Source organism: Gallinula chloropus, assembly GCF_964237585.1.
Source record: "Gallinula chloropus genome assembly, chromosome: 6".
Classification (NCBI taxonomy): Eukaryota; Metazoa; Chordata; class Aves; order Gruiformes; family Rallidae; genus Gallinula; species Gallinula chloropus.
The window spans coordinates 32,314,680-32,328,236 of record NC_140091.1 but is presented as its reverse complement, the minus strand read 5'-3'; the positions used below and the strand labels follow the sequence as shown (position 1 = coordinate 32,328,236).

At 41.9% G+C, this 13,557-nt stretch overlaps 1 protein-coding gene across 1 annotated transcript; it reads right to left on the bottom strand.

Annotated features, from left to right (window-relative positions):
• Positions 1 to 1,456: 1,456 nt before the first annotated feature.
• SASS6 (SAS-6 centriolar assembly protein) lies at positions 1,457 to 13,555 on the bottom strand (the record flags this gene model as incomplete). The annotated part of the gene is made up of 17 exons (XM_084265801.1): positions 13,473 to 13,555; positions 12,216 to 12,276; positions 10,461 to 10,540; positions 9,320 to 9,424; positions 8,250 to 8,421; positions 7,229 to 7,306; positions 6,185 to 6,304; positions 5,891 to 6,082; positions 5,512 to 5,706; positions 5,067 to 5,156; positions 4,794 to 4,973; positions 4,093 to 4,174; positions 3,550 to 3,659; positions 2,569 to 2,691; positions 2,169 to 2,257; positions 1,635 to 1,726; positions 1,457 to 1,542 (listed from the first exon to the last, which is right to left on the bottom strand). Exons 1-17 carry the CDS (start codon positions 13,538 to 13,540, stop codon positions 1,457 to 1,459), a joined length of 1,923 nt encoding a protein of 640 aa, XP_084121927.1. The 5' UTR covers positions 13,541 to 13,555.
• Positions 13,556 to 13,557: the final 2 nt, after the last annotated feature.

Sequence of the window (13,557 nt, the reverse complement as noted above, 5' to 3'; positions counted from 1 at the left end):
CCTTCAGTATGCTGCGGTTCCTGTCTCCCCTGTGCCACTGCTTGGTAGCCTTATGTTTACTTCCAGAGAAACAGACCAAATCCACGTTCTGGCCAAGCTGCAGTGGGTGTCAGTGAAACAGTGGTGTACGCACAGACTGTAGGCGGGCAGCTGCCATCGGGGGAGAGTCGGTGCTGGTCTGGTAGCACTGCCTGCCCGGGGAAGAAAGCGCCAGGCCCAGGTAAGGTGAACAAAACAGGAGAGATCTGGCACTTCCATGGGCTTGGAATGTCAGTACAGGAGAGGTGTCTGTTTAGTACCCTCAGAACCGTACTGAGCAGAGGCTTTGATAAAAAACGTTTAATATCTCCATTGAAAAACATACACATGACAAAGCAAAGGAATATGTTAGTGTGGTGCTGATTTAGAAACATGTTACACATTTTGCACTGCAAAACAAACCACTTTAAATATCCCAGGCTGTACTAAAATTACTGGTAAAAGGTATGAAATAGCTTTTAACCACCCAAGTGTGTAAATAGTAATTTAAAAAGTGTATTTTGTATGTTACAAATACTTGTGTGCCAGTTCTTTATTGGGATGACACAGAAGGAAGTTGTTACACAATTCCAGCATTCAAAGGAGCACTGGAGTATCTTAAATGTCCGTATAGTCTTAAGGCTGTAAAACTGTGATTGGTAAAAATTAAGTAGCTTTTAGGTGTTACGCTACTTTCAATAGTTCACTGTTCAGATACTTTACCTTGTTTTATGTGTGCTGGCCTGGAGAATGTAATACTGACAGATTAACACAGGAGTTATGTTTACTTCAAGAGAAACAGACCAAATTCACATTCTCATTAAGTTTTAGTAGGTGTAAAAGAAACAATAGGGGAAGCACAGCCCTTAAGGAATTAAGCAAGATAATTTTAAATAACGATTTTATACCTTCAGTGAAATAATTTAGCATCTTTAATATTAAATATACTTGTAAGTCTACATGCAATCCAGATAAGCTGGTTCTGATATGAAGGGTTTATAATTAAACCTTTGGAGCCTGCCCATTACTAAAGCTGACAGCGTCACCCTGCGCTCTATTTCCATCATCCTTCCTCTGAAAGGAGCCAAGAAAAGTATCCTCGAAGATGAGAGCACCACACTCATCAGTTCCTACAAGAAAGCAGCCTGCACGCTGCAGTGGGTGTTGAGAAGACATACAGGGTCTCCAATATGCTGAGAGAAAATTCAGCACAGCTGCAGTGACATAACCACTGTGCTGTTCCCACTAAGGCTGAGGCTGCTTGAAGCTCTGTCTTCAGGCTCAAGTATCCTCAGCCAGGATACCTTTCTCAAAGGAAACGGATTCAGACTTACAAAACTATGCCAGTTTGCACTGATACTTTACAGTGTTACAGGACACCCAGAACTCCCCCAGATGGTTGAAGGATGACTCACTCTTACTTTCAGAATCCTGTCTACTATCCAGGAAAATAAGCCGAGGCAGGTGTTGCTGTGGCTTTGGGTGACGGCTGGGCTTTCGTAGGTAAGTAGGGTTTCAGATACTCTGTAGAATAGCAGAAACAAGACATTGTTCATAGGAGTGTATGAATAGTTACGGTTCTAAGTAAGGTCTTGATTTACTATTTCCTCCTTTACCTGAGCTGAGCGTATTTTGACTAAGCCCTCGTAAGGGAATGCTGTCATCTTTTTTCTTGCAGTACTTCGAGTCCAGCCCCAGATTATCACCACTGGAAATGAAAAGGTTAATTGTTAAACAAACTGGAGTTAGCAGCACATTAACACCACGCACATATACACACACATTCAGAAAAATCTTAGCTGGAAGTCCTGTGAACTTTGTAATTTCATAAATATTCATAAAGATTAACCATCAATAAGTAGGTTGAGAACAGGTTTTTGCCTGACCCATCAACTGAAAGCCTTAGCTCTGTCACAAAGAGGGACAACAAACTCTTGTTCCTGGGGACCCGCTCTTGGAAGCGGGGCTCTTGATATTCCTGAGCTTAGTCACCAGTTAAAATTCATTAACACGTTAAGACACATGTCACAACACTGGCTTGGTACTGGAAGTGTGTTGCTCACTTCCAGACACACAGAAAACAAATGGCTTAATTATAGTTGTTTTCCTAAGAGACACAAACCACTAAATAGGCAATAACTGACACTTACTTCTCCTTATTTGCTGGATGACCAGTTGCAGCCACTGTCTGAACATCTGAACATCGAGTCATTTTAGAAAGCTGGGTGTTAAACTGAATCTGCGGAAGACAAGAGTTGCAGGTCAGAGCTACTCCAGGTGTGACAGAGACCACGAAGTGTATCCAAAGAGCAAACTGTGCAGGGATTAACATTACCATACCTTGCATAGCACTTCCATGCAGTAGCACATGCAAGAATGAGCAACCAAAACCCATGCATTAGTTATCAGTGACTAACAATGATGTTCAGGACAGGGAGTTTAAGAGCACTGGGATCTGCAGTCAGTATTTACATGTTGTGAGAAATATTCAAAACATTTATGTTATGCTGAGAATGTGAGAGCACAAGGCAGAGAAGTCAGAGTGCCTGCCTTTGGTACCGGACACTGTGAACTGAGATGCTGCTTGTGCGCGGGTTCCGGAAAGCCCGGGTAGGCGAACAGAGGAGAAAGGGTGTGGCTGACTCCAGAGCTGGGGAAGGACGGGCGGTCAGGCTGCAAGGGAAACAGAATATACCCGTGAAGGCAAAAACAGTTCTTGAAGTCACTGGTAATTTGGGCATTCTGAAGCTCTATCAACAACTGACCACAGTTACAAAGCTGACACTCAGCTGTGTCATCTTGAGGGGAAGGAAATGCCCCTTTTTCAGTCACATTCCTAAGGAAAATTTGTAGCTTTTTAAAAGTTAGATGAATGGATCAGTCTTAGGAAATAATTCTAAGCTCATAATAAGCTACACACTCTGTAACTGATTAGTACATTAACTACATCCAGCTATAAATCAGAGACCTCTTTGCATGACTATGCCCTTCCACTACTGCATAAGTAGCTCATCAGTTTTTAGGGGACAGACAGGCATCTACATCACAGGACAACAAACGCTGTAAAGCACCAAAGCTTAGTGTCTTCAATGATGGTAGGTAACATTGTTTACCTCTATTTTCATGTTTCTAAATAAAATATCACTATTAACATTCACAATGGTACCCTTTCTTTCTCAGCTTACGCTAGTTATCTTTGTAACTTAAGTTAACCTCACAGCACCAAAAAAAAACCTTATTTTTTCTCCTTTTCACCCACTATTTAATCTCTTCCCAGCTCATTTTGTATTGTTTTGTGCTTTTTAATAAATGAGAACTTAGAAAATTCTCACTTAGCAGACCAGGGAGGGCATCAAGTTAACACCCAACAGGGTATTGTGTCCTTTTAACAGACAAAGAACACCAAACAAAAAAAAAACCCACATCCACCCAAAACTACAGGGCCCAAAGACGACAGGGAAAAAACCCACCCTTTCATTTCAGGAAATAACTATTCCATTGTAACCACATGATTTAAGAGTTGTGCCTTACCATGCCATGAGGGGAAGTGACAGTCCTACCGCCACCATGTGTGCCTGCAGAAGGCTCTAGCTTCTTTGCTATCTGGGTTTCATTGAGCTGTTTGTTTAACCATGTGATTACTGAAGAGAGAAGAAAAAGGTCAATGCTCACAAGTTCAAAACAGCCCTTCCTCCCTTGAAGAGAGGGACAGCTCCGCAGGCTGCTTCTCCTTGCACCACTGAGAGAGGCTGCTCTCCTCAAGCACCACTCACGCCCGAGTCTCACTAAAGGCCTTTTTGTTCAGGCTTGTTCCCCACCCTGTTCCTTCCTCTGGGGGTAGCCTCACCCCTGCACACCACCCAAGCGCCGACTGCAAAAGCAGTTGCCTCTACTTGCAGCTCCAGGATGCTGCATACCCACTACAGCCAGCAGCTTGTCTTCCATAAACAATAATCACAGGTCTTCACAGAAAGAGAGCACAGGTAAAGCAATTTAGCCGCTTCCATTAGTTTTCAGCAGCACCTTGCTCACTGTGGTGCTCCTGCAGAGGGAGGAGTGAAACCAGGACCTTACCATTTTCGTTGGTTTTCAGTAACTGCTTGCTCTCCTCTAGTTTCTGTAGTGTTGTTTCCAGCTGTTCTTGTAGCTTGCAAACCTGCAATATTCCCACCATACTTAGAACAGCAGCAGGAGCTACTACTCCTTACAAACTGAAGAGGGATATAATATAACTAAATTAAAAGGCTCTATAAAGTTATTCTAAACTTATTTAAAGTTTAAACCCAGGTGTTTTTATAGAAGCCTTATTGTTCTAAAATAAGGCCCCTGCTTTTAGCTGGAGTTTCAGTAAGACAACAGTCAGCAACCTTTCCAACTGTAGTTTTTCTATGATTAAATAATGTCAGGGTTCCAAGTAGGGGAATCCACTTAGTGTGAAAAATTTGCACTGTTCCTTTCTTGCCTCCTTCACCAACTTTCACATGAATAGACACTCTGATGCATGTCTAATCATCCATTATATTGCTTTGTACTTTAATCCAATTTTAGTTTCCTTCCAGATGGATGGATGGCTTTTACAAACTAAAGTTCTACATGGGAAAAATAAAAGCTGAATGCATTTATTTAAAGGTGTAATAGCTACACTAAAGAGGAAATTCTATTCCATGGGAAGATGTAACATGTTACTGCTGTAAATAGATCAGGTAGAACCCACACAACCCAACACACTACATGCACCAGCATTTACAGGGCAGAGACTTGACCGGTCACGATACCTCCTGCTCTTTTGTTCGAAGAGATTGCCCCGTCTCCTGCAATTCTCTCTGCTCTTTTTGAAGTTTCTCTTCTTTTTCTGCCAGTAGTTTTTCTTGTTGAATTGTTACTGTATTTTTCAATTTTAATTTGCCCATTAGAGTTTTCAAATCTCCTTGTAACTTCTTGATAATTTCATTAGCCTATTAAAAAAATAAGTCGCATATTATCAAAAGAAAGAAAGAACCAAAAGCAAGGAAGAGCGTGTCATCATCCTTGTGAAATGTCTAACAAACCTTGAGTAGTTCAGCTGACAGAGACTTGATTGTCATCTCCAGTTTTTCAATGTGACTTTGTTTTTTCTCTGTACTGTCTTCCAGTATCACCTGTAAAAGAATAAAATATTTTAAATATTATGATAAAGATATGTGAAAGACATGACTTACAATTTCAAGTAGAACCCCAATAATTCTTTGAGAGCTAATCCTTAACAAGGAATTCAAACTATATAGGATCAGTTCGTCCATTTTTCATTTACAAAATATACCACTAACTTCGCTCCAGTACAATACCAAACAATAGCAACCTTTGTAAAACTGAATCCAGTGTACTTCTGATGCCCTAATGTATAATATCTAGCTGTATTTGGAGGTTTTCTTGCTGTATTCATAAAAAGTGGCAGTAGAGACTACAATTAACAGGGTTCTAAAAAGATTTAGAGAGAATTATTTTGGAAGAAACCTTTTGTTCTTGTGTCGCATCTAACACTTCTTTCGTCCTAACCACTAGCTGATCTTTATCCTTGATCTCCTGCTCCAGAACAGCAACCCGTGTCTGTAGCTGATTAATGAGCTTCTCTTTCTCATGACACTCGGCATCCAGAGTAGTGTTCTCCCGACGCAGTGACAGCACCTCCTGCTTTGCTCTTTGACACTCCTAGGATGTTGGGAAGGAATTTAATGTTATTTTTTAAGCTCTAATAGCAATTTAAGCAGATACATCTCAATAGTAAGCACGATGTGTGATGAAGAGGAGCTGAACAAACAATCTGCTATATTTTCTGTTACATGTCTATGCTCTAAAAATTGTAAGTTTGGGTATGGAAATGAATAAGTCATACGTCTTCTACTCCAGAAAGCTTTGCCTTCAATTCTCGGACTGTGGAGTCTCCTTTGTATCTCCTTTCTGTTAGATCTTTATTGATGACCTCAAGTTCTGAAAGCCTGTTCTGCAGCTGTTGAATACTTTTCTGATGCAGGTTTTCTAATTCCTTTTTCTGTTGTTCATGCTGTTGCTGGTACTGAGCTTGTACCTGTGAGAAGCAAAGAAACCAAGCAGTCACTCGATGAACCTGAAAATTAAGCCCAGAAACTACACAGTTAGGAATACTGTTAGTCCTTTTCTCTTGTCATACCTGGAGAGCTCTTTCCTTCTCGTTTGTGAGCTCCTGCGTGTGTTTGTTCGTTAGCGCTGTGGTGTAGGACGTCCACTCGGCTTTCAGTTTGTCTAGTTCTCGGCTCTTGTCTGACAAGCTCTGTTTGACAAAGTATGTAGAACGTTAAGCATTTCCATCACTACTGAATGGTTCTGTACTGATACTTCTTTAAAAGGACATAGAATTAGTAAGAGCAGTAGAAATTTCAGCACCAGATGGCAAAATATCTGTTGATTCTGTATACAGGAAAGTAAGGCACTGAGAAGCCAAACGCCGCCTCTCCGGCACCCCGGATAAAACAATCCTCATTTCCACCACTGTTTACGAGCGAAAACACAGCCTGCAGCAGGTCCTTACTGCTGTAAACACATGGTGTTCTAGGGTGTGGGGGAGTTACTAGCAGCACCTTTTCCTCTTCTTGATTTGTAATTCTGCATTCCAATTCAGCAAACACATTCCAGTAAGTCCAACTGAAACTGCAAAGATGAGGTAAACAAGTATTCCATTCCAAAAAAAGCTCCATAACCAGAGTTCTGCTGGAAAGTTTCACCTCAATAATTCTAGCATTTGACCCAAATCATCCTCTTGAAACACACATGTAAAGTCCTTGCTGGCAGACTGCAAAAATCAGAAAGTGCTGGAGTAACATAAAGTCCAAGAGTTCTGATTTATTTATCGTGGTTTCACATTTTTTCCAAAGATCAGGATTTCCAACCACTCACAGAATATGAGGAGTATGTTTATCTTCTCACTACCATGTATTTAGCATATCATTTGTGTGTGCATTTACAGGCAGAACTCTACACAATAAAATTCTGGTTTAGTACTGCAAGAACTAAGTTGTTGTCTCCAGCAGCACGCTTTACCCATTGTTCAGAAAAGCTAGATCAGACTACTGCTTTTCACTCACTCCCAAGCCAATTATCTCAGCTGGGCAGTGGCCAACCACCCCACAATCTGTGCATTTCCCACAGATTTAAAATAGGGCAACTTAACACAGGAAAGTTAAAAAATTTACATTACCTGTTGAGTGTAGCTCAGCTGCCTGGTAAGATCCTCTTCAGTTTTTCTAAGCTTTTCTTCCAACATAATTTTGTCTTCCTATGGACAAATTGACAAGTCAAATCCTTAGCTCCCAAAACACAAGTAGTATTTAGCTTCCATTTTATCAGCATACCCTGTCTAAGCAACCACACACCCCCTATATTTGTAGAAAATTCATCTTATTAAATAAATTTCATGAGATACAACTAATAAATTTAAAAGAAAAGGCATTAGCTCCCAGGGTAAAAACCTTGAATGAAATTCTTACCAAGTTTCTATAAGGAAAGATTATCTTATCATAAAGATTTGCTTACGAAGGTGTTGCACAAACAATAGATTGACCGAGATACTGTAACCTTGTATTATTAAAAAGGCTTATTAGGTGGTTATCAACATGAGAGAACAGTAGGAGACACACAAATCTCAGGCTGTGAAACTGAAATGAACAACAATCAAACTATGAGACCATTCATTTGTCATTAATAAAAGCCAGCATGCTACCAACTGCACCAACATTACAAATGTAATTTGCTATTTACAGCCACTACCCCTGACGTCCTTAAAGCCTTAGAATTACAGTTGTGTCCACACACTTGCTTTCCCAAACCCAGCTGCAGAGCAAAGACACTGAGGTTTTAGGGCATGTTAGCTTTGCAGTTGATCTGGCAGTCAGCACATGCCACGTGTGCTGTGTGTGCAGAGTACTGGAGTTCAAGTTACAGCGCCTGGCTGAATACACCTGAAATGTTTTATTTCTAGAGCGACAGCAACAATGTAGCTTTATAACAGGCACCCAGCAATTGCATGCAAGGACATACAGGAACTCAAATTTAAAAAAACAAACCAACACCCAAACAAAACCAGCAACAACAGAACCCAACGAAAACCACCACCAGAGCGTACAATTTGGTACATACTTTTGAAGTATTAACAGTGAAAAAAAGCTTAATGATACAGATCATCAAAGCATTGCTGCAGTTATGACAAGCCTTCAATTTACCTTAAGGCATTTCAAACAGCTGGCTAAAAACTTCTTTATTTCTGCATCATTTCCTGGCAGGAATTTTAGAGAGAGATGGGTAAGATGTTTAAAAGGGTTGGTCTCCACTACATTTAGAGACACAGGTGTATGATCTAGAACAGATGCTGAAGAAACTAACTGCAGCAAAAACCTAGGGAAAACAAAAATAGCCAGATGTTCAGCATATTTCTTCTCCTGAAACTACCATACCCTACAAACTAATGTCAAATAAAATACATTTTTACGTGCACAGTAAAAGGCTGCCCAGTTTTTGCTTGAACTATGAAATTCCATCCCTATGGTGTAGTTAATACTACAAATACCAACTAAAAACCTTGCACTGAACTGTACAAAACTAATCAGTTTCTTTGTAAAATTTTCAGAAGCCCATTTTAGACTTAGGAACCCAAAAATCATGTAATGCCTTTTGAATTTGGTTACAAAGGAAAAAGACTCCTGACTTTTAGGTATAAAACTTCATAGAATTCACAGGGTATCATACTTCAGGAAACAGCCTGACTACTGGAGCAGAGCTTGGTACTCTGGGCAGGACTTTCCTCAGTACCCACACAAAAATAACATATGAAAAGGCGACTACAGGGAAGGGTGGATCTCAGCTCTTCTCTGCTCCCCATATTAATATCTGAAGTGGAAGAGAAAAATTATCCTTGTCAGAATTCCTGATGACTTTTTCTTTTCTTGTGAAGCAGAATGATTTACACCTCAGTCCATCAAATTCACATTAGCTCTCTGGCATTAAACTGTTTAAAAAAGCCAAAACCAAAACCCTGCAGCAGTGCTGCATCCCTGCACTTCTGCTGGCCTGGGAAGCTCACCACACATCATTTTACTATGATTTTATGATGTCTTTACTAGACATCAATTTCACTGCTCCATCCTCCTGACACCCATCAGCCGCATTCACTGACTGATACCCTGATGCGTCCACGGGAAAATTAAATTATTCTCATTCTCTTTGAGTGGCTGACAAGTATTTTAAGATCTCAACACACACACACACACGGAGTGATGTGGCACTCGTTACCTACCTCGGGATATCTTTGTTCTGTTCCTGAATGCATTGCTGAAGCAGATCTATAAATTTCTGTGGGAAAGCAGAGAAGTCTACCAAGAGACCTTGCTGCGATTTTAAGCTGTATGAACAAAACATTGGGAAAAAATTATTAACAATATATAGAAGTGCAATTTATTCCTATAAAATACGTCATTTACACTAGTACAAAGAACTAATATTAATCATGTCATTGACGCTCACTAGCGTGTTATTTTCAGTCCTGAGCACAGAAGGAATGTGATCACATCTTGAACAATAATCACCAGGGGATGTTTTATTTCAAGAGTTCTTGCAAATGGGCTGCACCAAGAAAAATGTAAGTTGTTGTGCAGCACAAACATGCTCCTCTGTGTTAGACATCTTCCTTACAGAACAGAGTGGTTACTGGATAGGGGCACATGGAGGAAGCAAAGGACCATGAAGGGAGACTCAACCATTAGCACATGATGGAGACTTCACCTGCCTGCTTGTTTATTTAACTGCACACATTCACCATAGGCACAGTAAACTCAAAGACAGAAACAAACATTCCACACTTCTGCACAAAGGCACCTGTACAACAACACTTCTGCACATAAATACTGTTTCACTTTTGCCTTTTGATCCATACACTGATCACAACTCCCCAAAGAGCAAAAACCACCAACAAAAACCCAAAACCCCCAAACAACAAAGCAGAAAACTCAACTGTTCATGCCTGGTGCCCAAATTAAATGACCAAATTCTACGTAAGGGAAGTAAAATGAATACAAGAAACCCCTAAGACAAAGGCTCAGCTCTGTGAATCCACATCCATGCAAGCAGACTTTACTCTTACAAGTATTTATTGAAATAGTTCACACACGTGCAGTGGCCTGATAGAAGTAGTTATGATAAACAGAAGATGCAAGAGTAATATAAACTGTGGTAGTGCAGCTATGCAAGGAACTTAAGATCCAGATTCTGTTAGTTACTAATCATTAGCCAACCACTCCCCAGCATTGGCTGTTTCACCAACTGGTCAAAAGCACCAAAACCTGAATTCTAAAATAGGTCATTGTACACTAAAAATACTCCTTTGTTCTTCCTTGCCATTTAGAAACGTTTCACAGGCACCACACTGTAACTTCTCTTACCTTTGAAAATCTTCCTCAGATATGACAAGGTTATAAAGGAAAAAAGGATCAGTATCATCAGTCAATCGGACAGCTAAATCCTGAAAAGACAGGTATTTAAACATGATTTAAAATACTATAGACCACCCTGTCAGATTGTCTAGTAAATCACTATTGCAAACAGTATTTAATGCTTTTACTGTTGACCAAAAAAAAGAAAACATGAACATTTAACGCTACCTTAATATTACAGTGGGAAAAGCAGGCATACTATTTCTCACAAAAATAAACCAAGTAAAAACCTTCAACTTTGAGCAGCAAAAGTTTCAAAATTAAACGTGTCTTTTTCATCATACAGAAAGAAAACTATTTGTCATTTTTCCCTATCATGAAACAGAATGTAGCACTAGCAGACCATGGTAATGGGTTGCTAACACATCGTTTTCATAACCACAAGTTTTTCAGAGAATATGGTCCCTGCAATGTTAAGAAACCACCTTCTGAAGAGTTTCTACCTTTGAATACAGAGCTCTGCAAAGCAAATATAAAATGGATACAGCTGAAGGCCAGTAGGTTCCTAAGGCAAACTGCAGCATTATGTTGATCAGCTGCTAAACACAAACTCATTTCTTCTCTGGAGGTCTACACAGTGTTCTGGAACAACTGCCCTCTCTGTCACTCTTCATCACAAGGCTGGGGTTATGCAAAACACCTGCTACGTGCAGCTCAGGCACCTGTTCTCTGTAACAAGGCTCAAACCTCTGTGAAGAATTTAATATTCCCCAGCAGAGGAAAGAAACCTGAGAGCTCTGCCCAGGTAACCAAGGCGTGATCACGGCACGTGTACATATAAGAACTGAAACAAGTTTCAGATACCAGTAACACTAACAAAACTCTCCCCTGGAGATGTATAAGCAAGCTCTAGGGACTTACATGGCAGCCAGTTTTTGTTACAACTCATGCCACCCCAAACCAACTAGGATGGGTTGTTGAGTAGGATAAAAATGCCTGTTTGGTTTGATGTCCTATTAACTGATCCAAGCATTTCAAGTTATCTTTTTAGACTGATCACTCACTGATGTTCCCAACTGGATTTCCAGGCTCCAACTAACACAGTTCTTAACTGCTTCTTCACGCTTCATATTATCATCACCACAGCAGAATCATACAAAAAGGTGCTGTACTCTTTTACAAGCAAGTCTTTTCTCAGCAACACTATAACCAACTAATGACCATTCATAACATCACGGTCTGTGGGTGCACAGTTTAAGTGACATACAACAGAAAATACTTTATAGCTTCCAGTATTAATCTCATTGCTATTTTTCCTGGCAAAGAAGATTTTTCTTACTGCAAATTTTATACATCCTTCCAACCCCCACTGGATGAATTCCAAATATTGGATGACTAACATACTTATCAATAAAAACCAAAACGTTACATTCATGAACAAGTTGTCATTTTTACTAGTTAAGGTGAGGACTTTTCAAAGAGAACTGCCATTCTGCATTCTTAAATACATGTTGTGGTTGATTCCTCTGAGGGTCTCCAAATACTTTTAATTGGCAAGTTTAGTAAGACCCATGAGCAGCCAAACTAAGTGAGAGGGTTAGAAAGGCCAGGGGTGGAGAGGGGAAATAACATACCAAACCAACTTAGCTCGACTTGGTCAAGTGATAAAAACACTAAAAAATCCTATTTTGTCCATTCATCCTCTTACACAATGAAATTCAGACAGTATCTAATGAATGACACAAATATAACTGTTCCACAAACCTTTTTATGAATAGGATTAGAAATTGACAGTAGCTCAATATTCACTCGAACATTTAATCTCCTGTGTACAAAAAGATGAAACTTAGTAACAAATCAAGACAACATTCTCCACATAACATGTGTTTGTAGCCATGTCACAGGAAGCAAGTCACACTTAGAAAACAAAAACTTAGGCAGAAGTATTAAGACAGCTCCTGTTGATGACTACTGCCGAGACAGCTGGAAGCCCCACTTTCAACTGCCACTACAGCTCCTGTCAGCTCAGGGGTCTTTGTTACCCACCAAACTGTCACTAGAAAGGCTAAAGTTTTGAAACTGTCCAGAAACTAGACCCTTTGGAAAAGCCTACTGAGATTTACCGACGATTCTTGATGACTTACACAGCATTACCTGGTCTGCATTTACTTCTTGTTGCGTTACCGGCGTTGCAGAACACACCCAGCAGCCTTCCTGGCAGGCAAGCCAGAGGAGCCCTGACGCCCGCACACCCCGGCTGACCCACATCGGCCCAATGTCACCGTTTTCAACAGACACGCCAGACAACTCGATCCGGAGCTTCCTCAAACACCAGTGCTGGGCCACGCACACGGGGCTGCGCCCAAACCGCCTCATCCCTCGGCACAGACCCGTCGGGACGGGCTCTCGGGCTCGCCTGCGCCTCAGGGGCGGTAGCGAGGCAGCTGAAACGCCGCAAGAGGCCGCGGCACGGCCGGCTTGAGAGGGCTAGGAGGATGAGGAGGAGGAAGGGGAGGCGGGCCGGCCCGCGGAGCAACCGCTGCGGCCCCGGAGACGCACAAACATGGGCCTGGCCAGCCCGGCCTGCAGCGCAGCGCGGGCCCGTGCGGCGCCCAGGCACAAATCCCGGCCCTCGTGTCGCCTGCCGGGGAGCCGCGCGTGGCCCCGCAGCCCTAACGCGCTCCTGCAAAGCCGCTGCCTGCTTCCTCCGCCCCCCACCCGCCCCGGCAAGGCACCCGCGGCAAGCACCCCAGCCCTCACTGCCACCCTCCTGCCTCGCTGCGACCAAGTCCCCTTCCCTCTAACCGAGAGAATCCCGTCACAAGCAGCTTCAAAGCAACCAGACCACCCAGCTCACCACAGCAACACGCGCGGTGCCTCGCCTCACCTCTCGCCTTAGCGGCCGTTAGGGCACAAGGCATAAAGAAAAGCGGAAAAAGCCCGCCGATTAGCAGCCCTACTCCTAAAGGGTGCAATAAAGATCCCGCGCAGGCTGGCAGAGAAACCGAAGCAGCCTCTCACCTCTCCTCGCAGCCCTGGCACCTCACTTGCACACACACCGGGCGGTTGAACATACTCTCCGCCGCCATCTTGCGCTTCGAGTTTG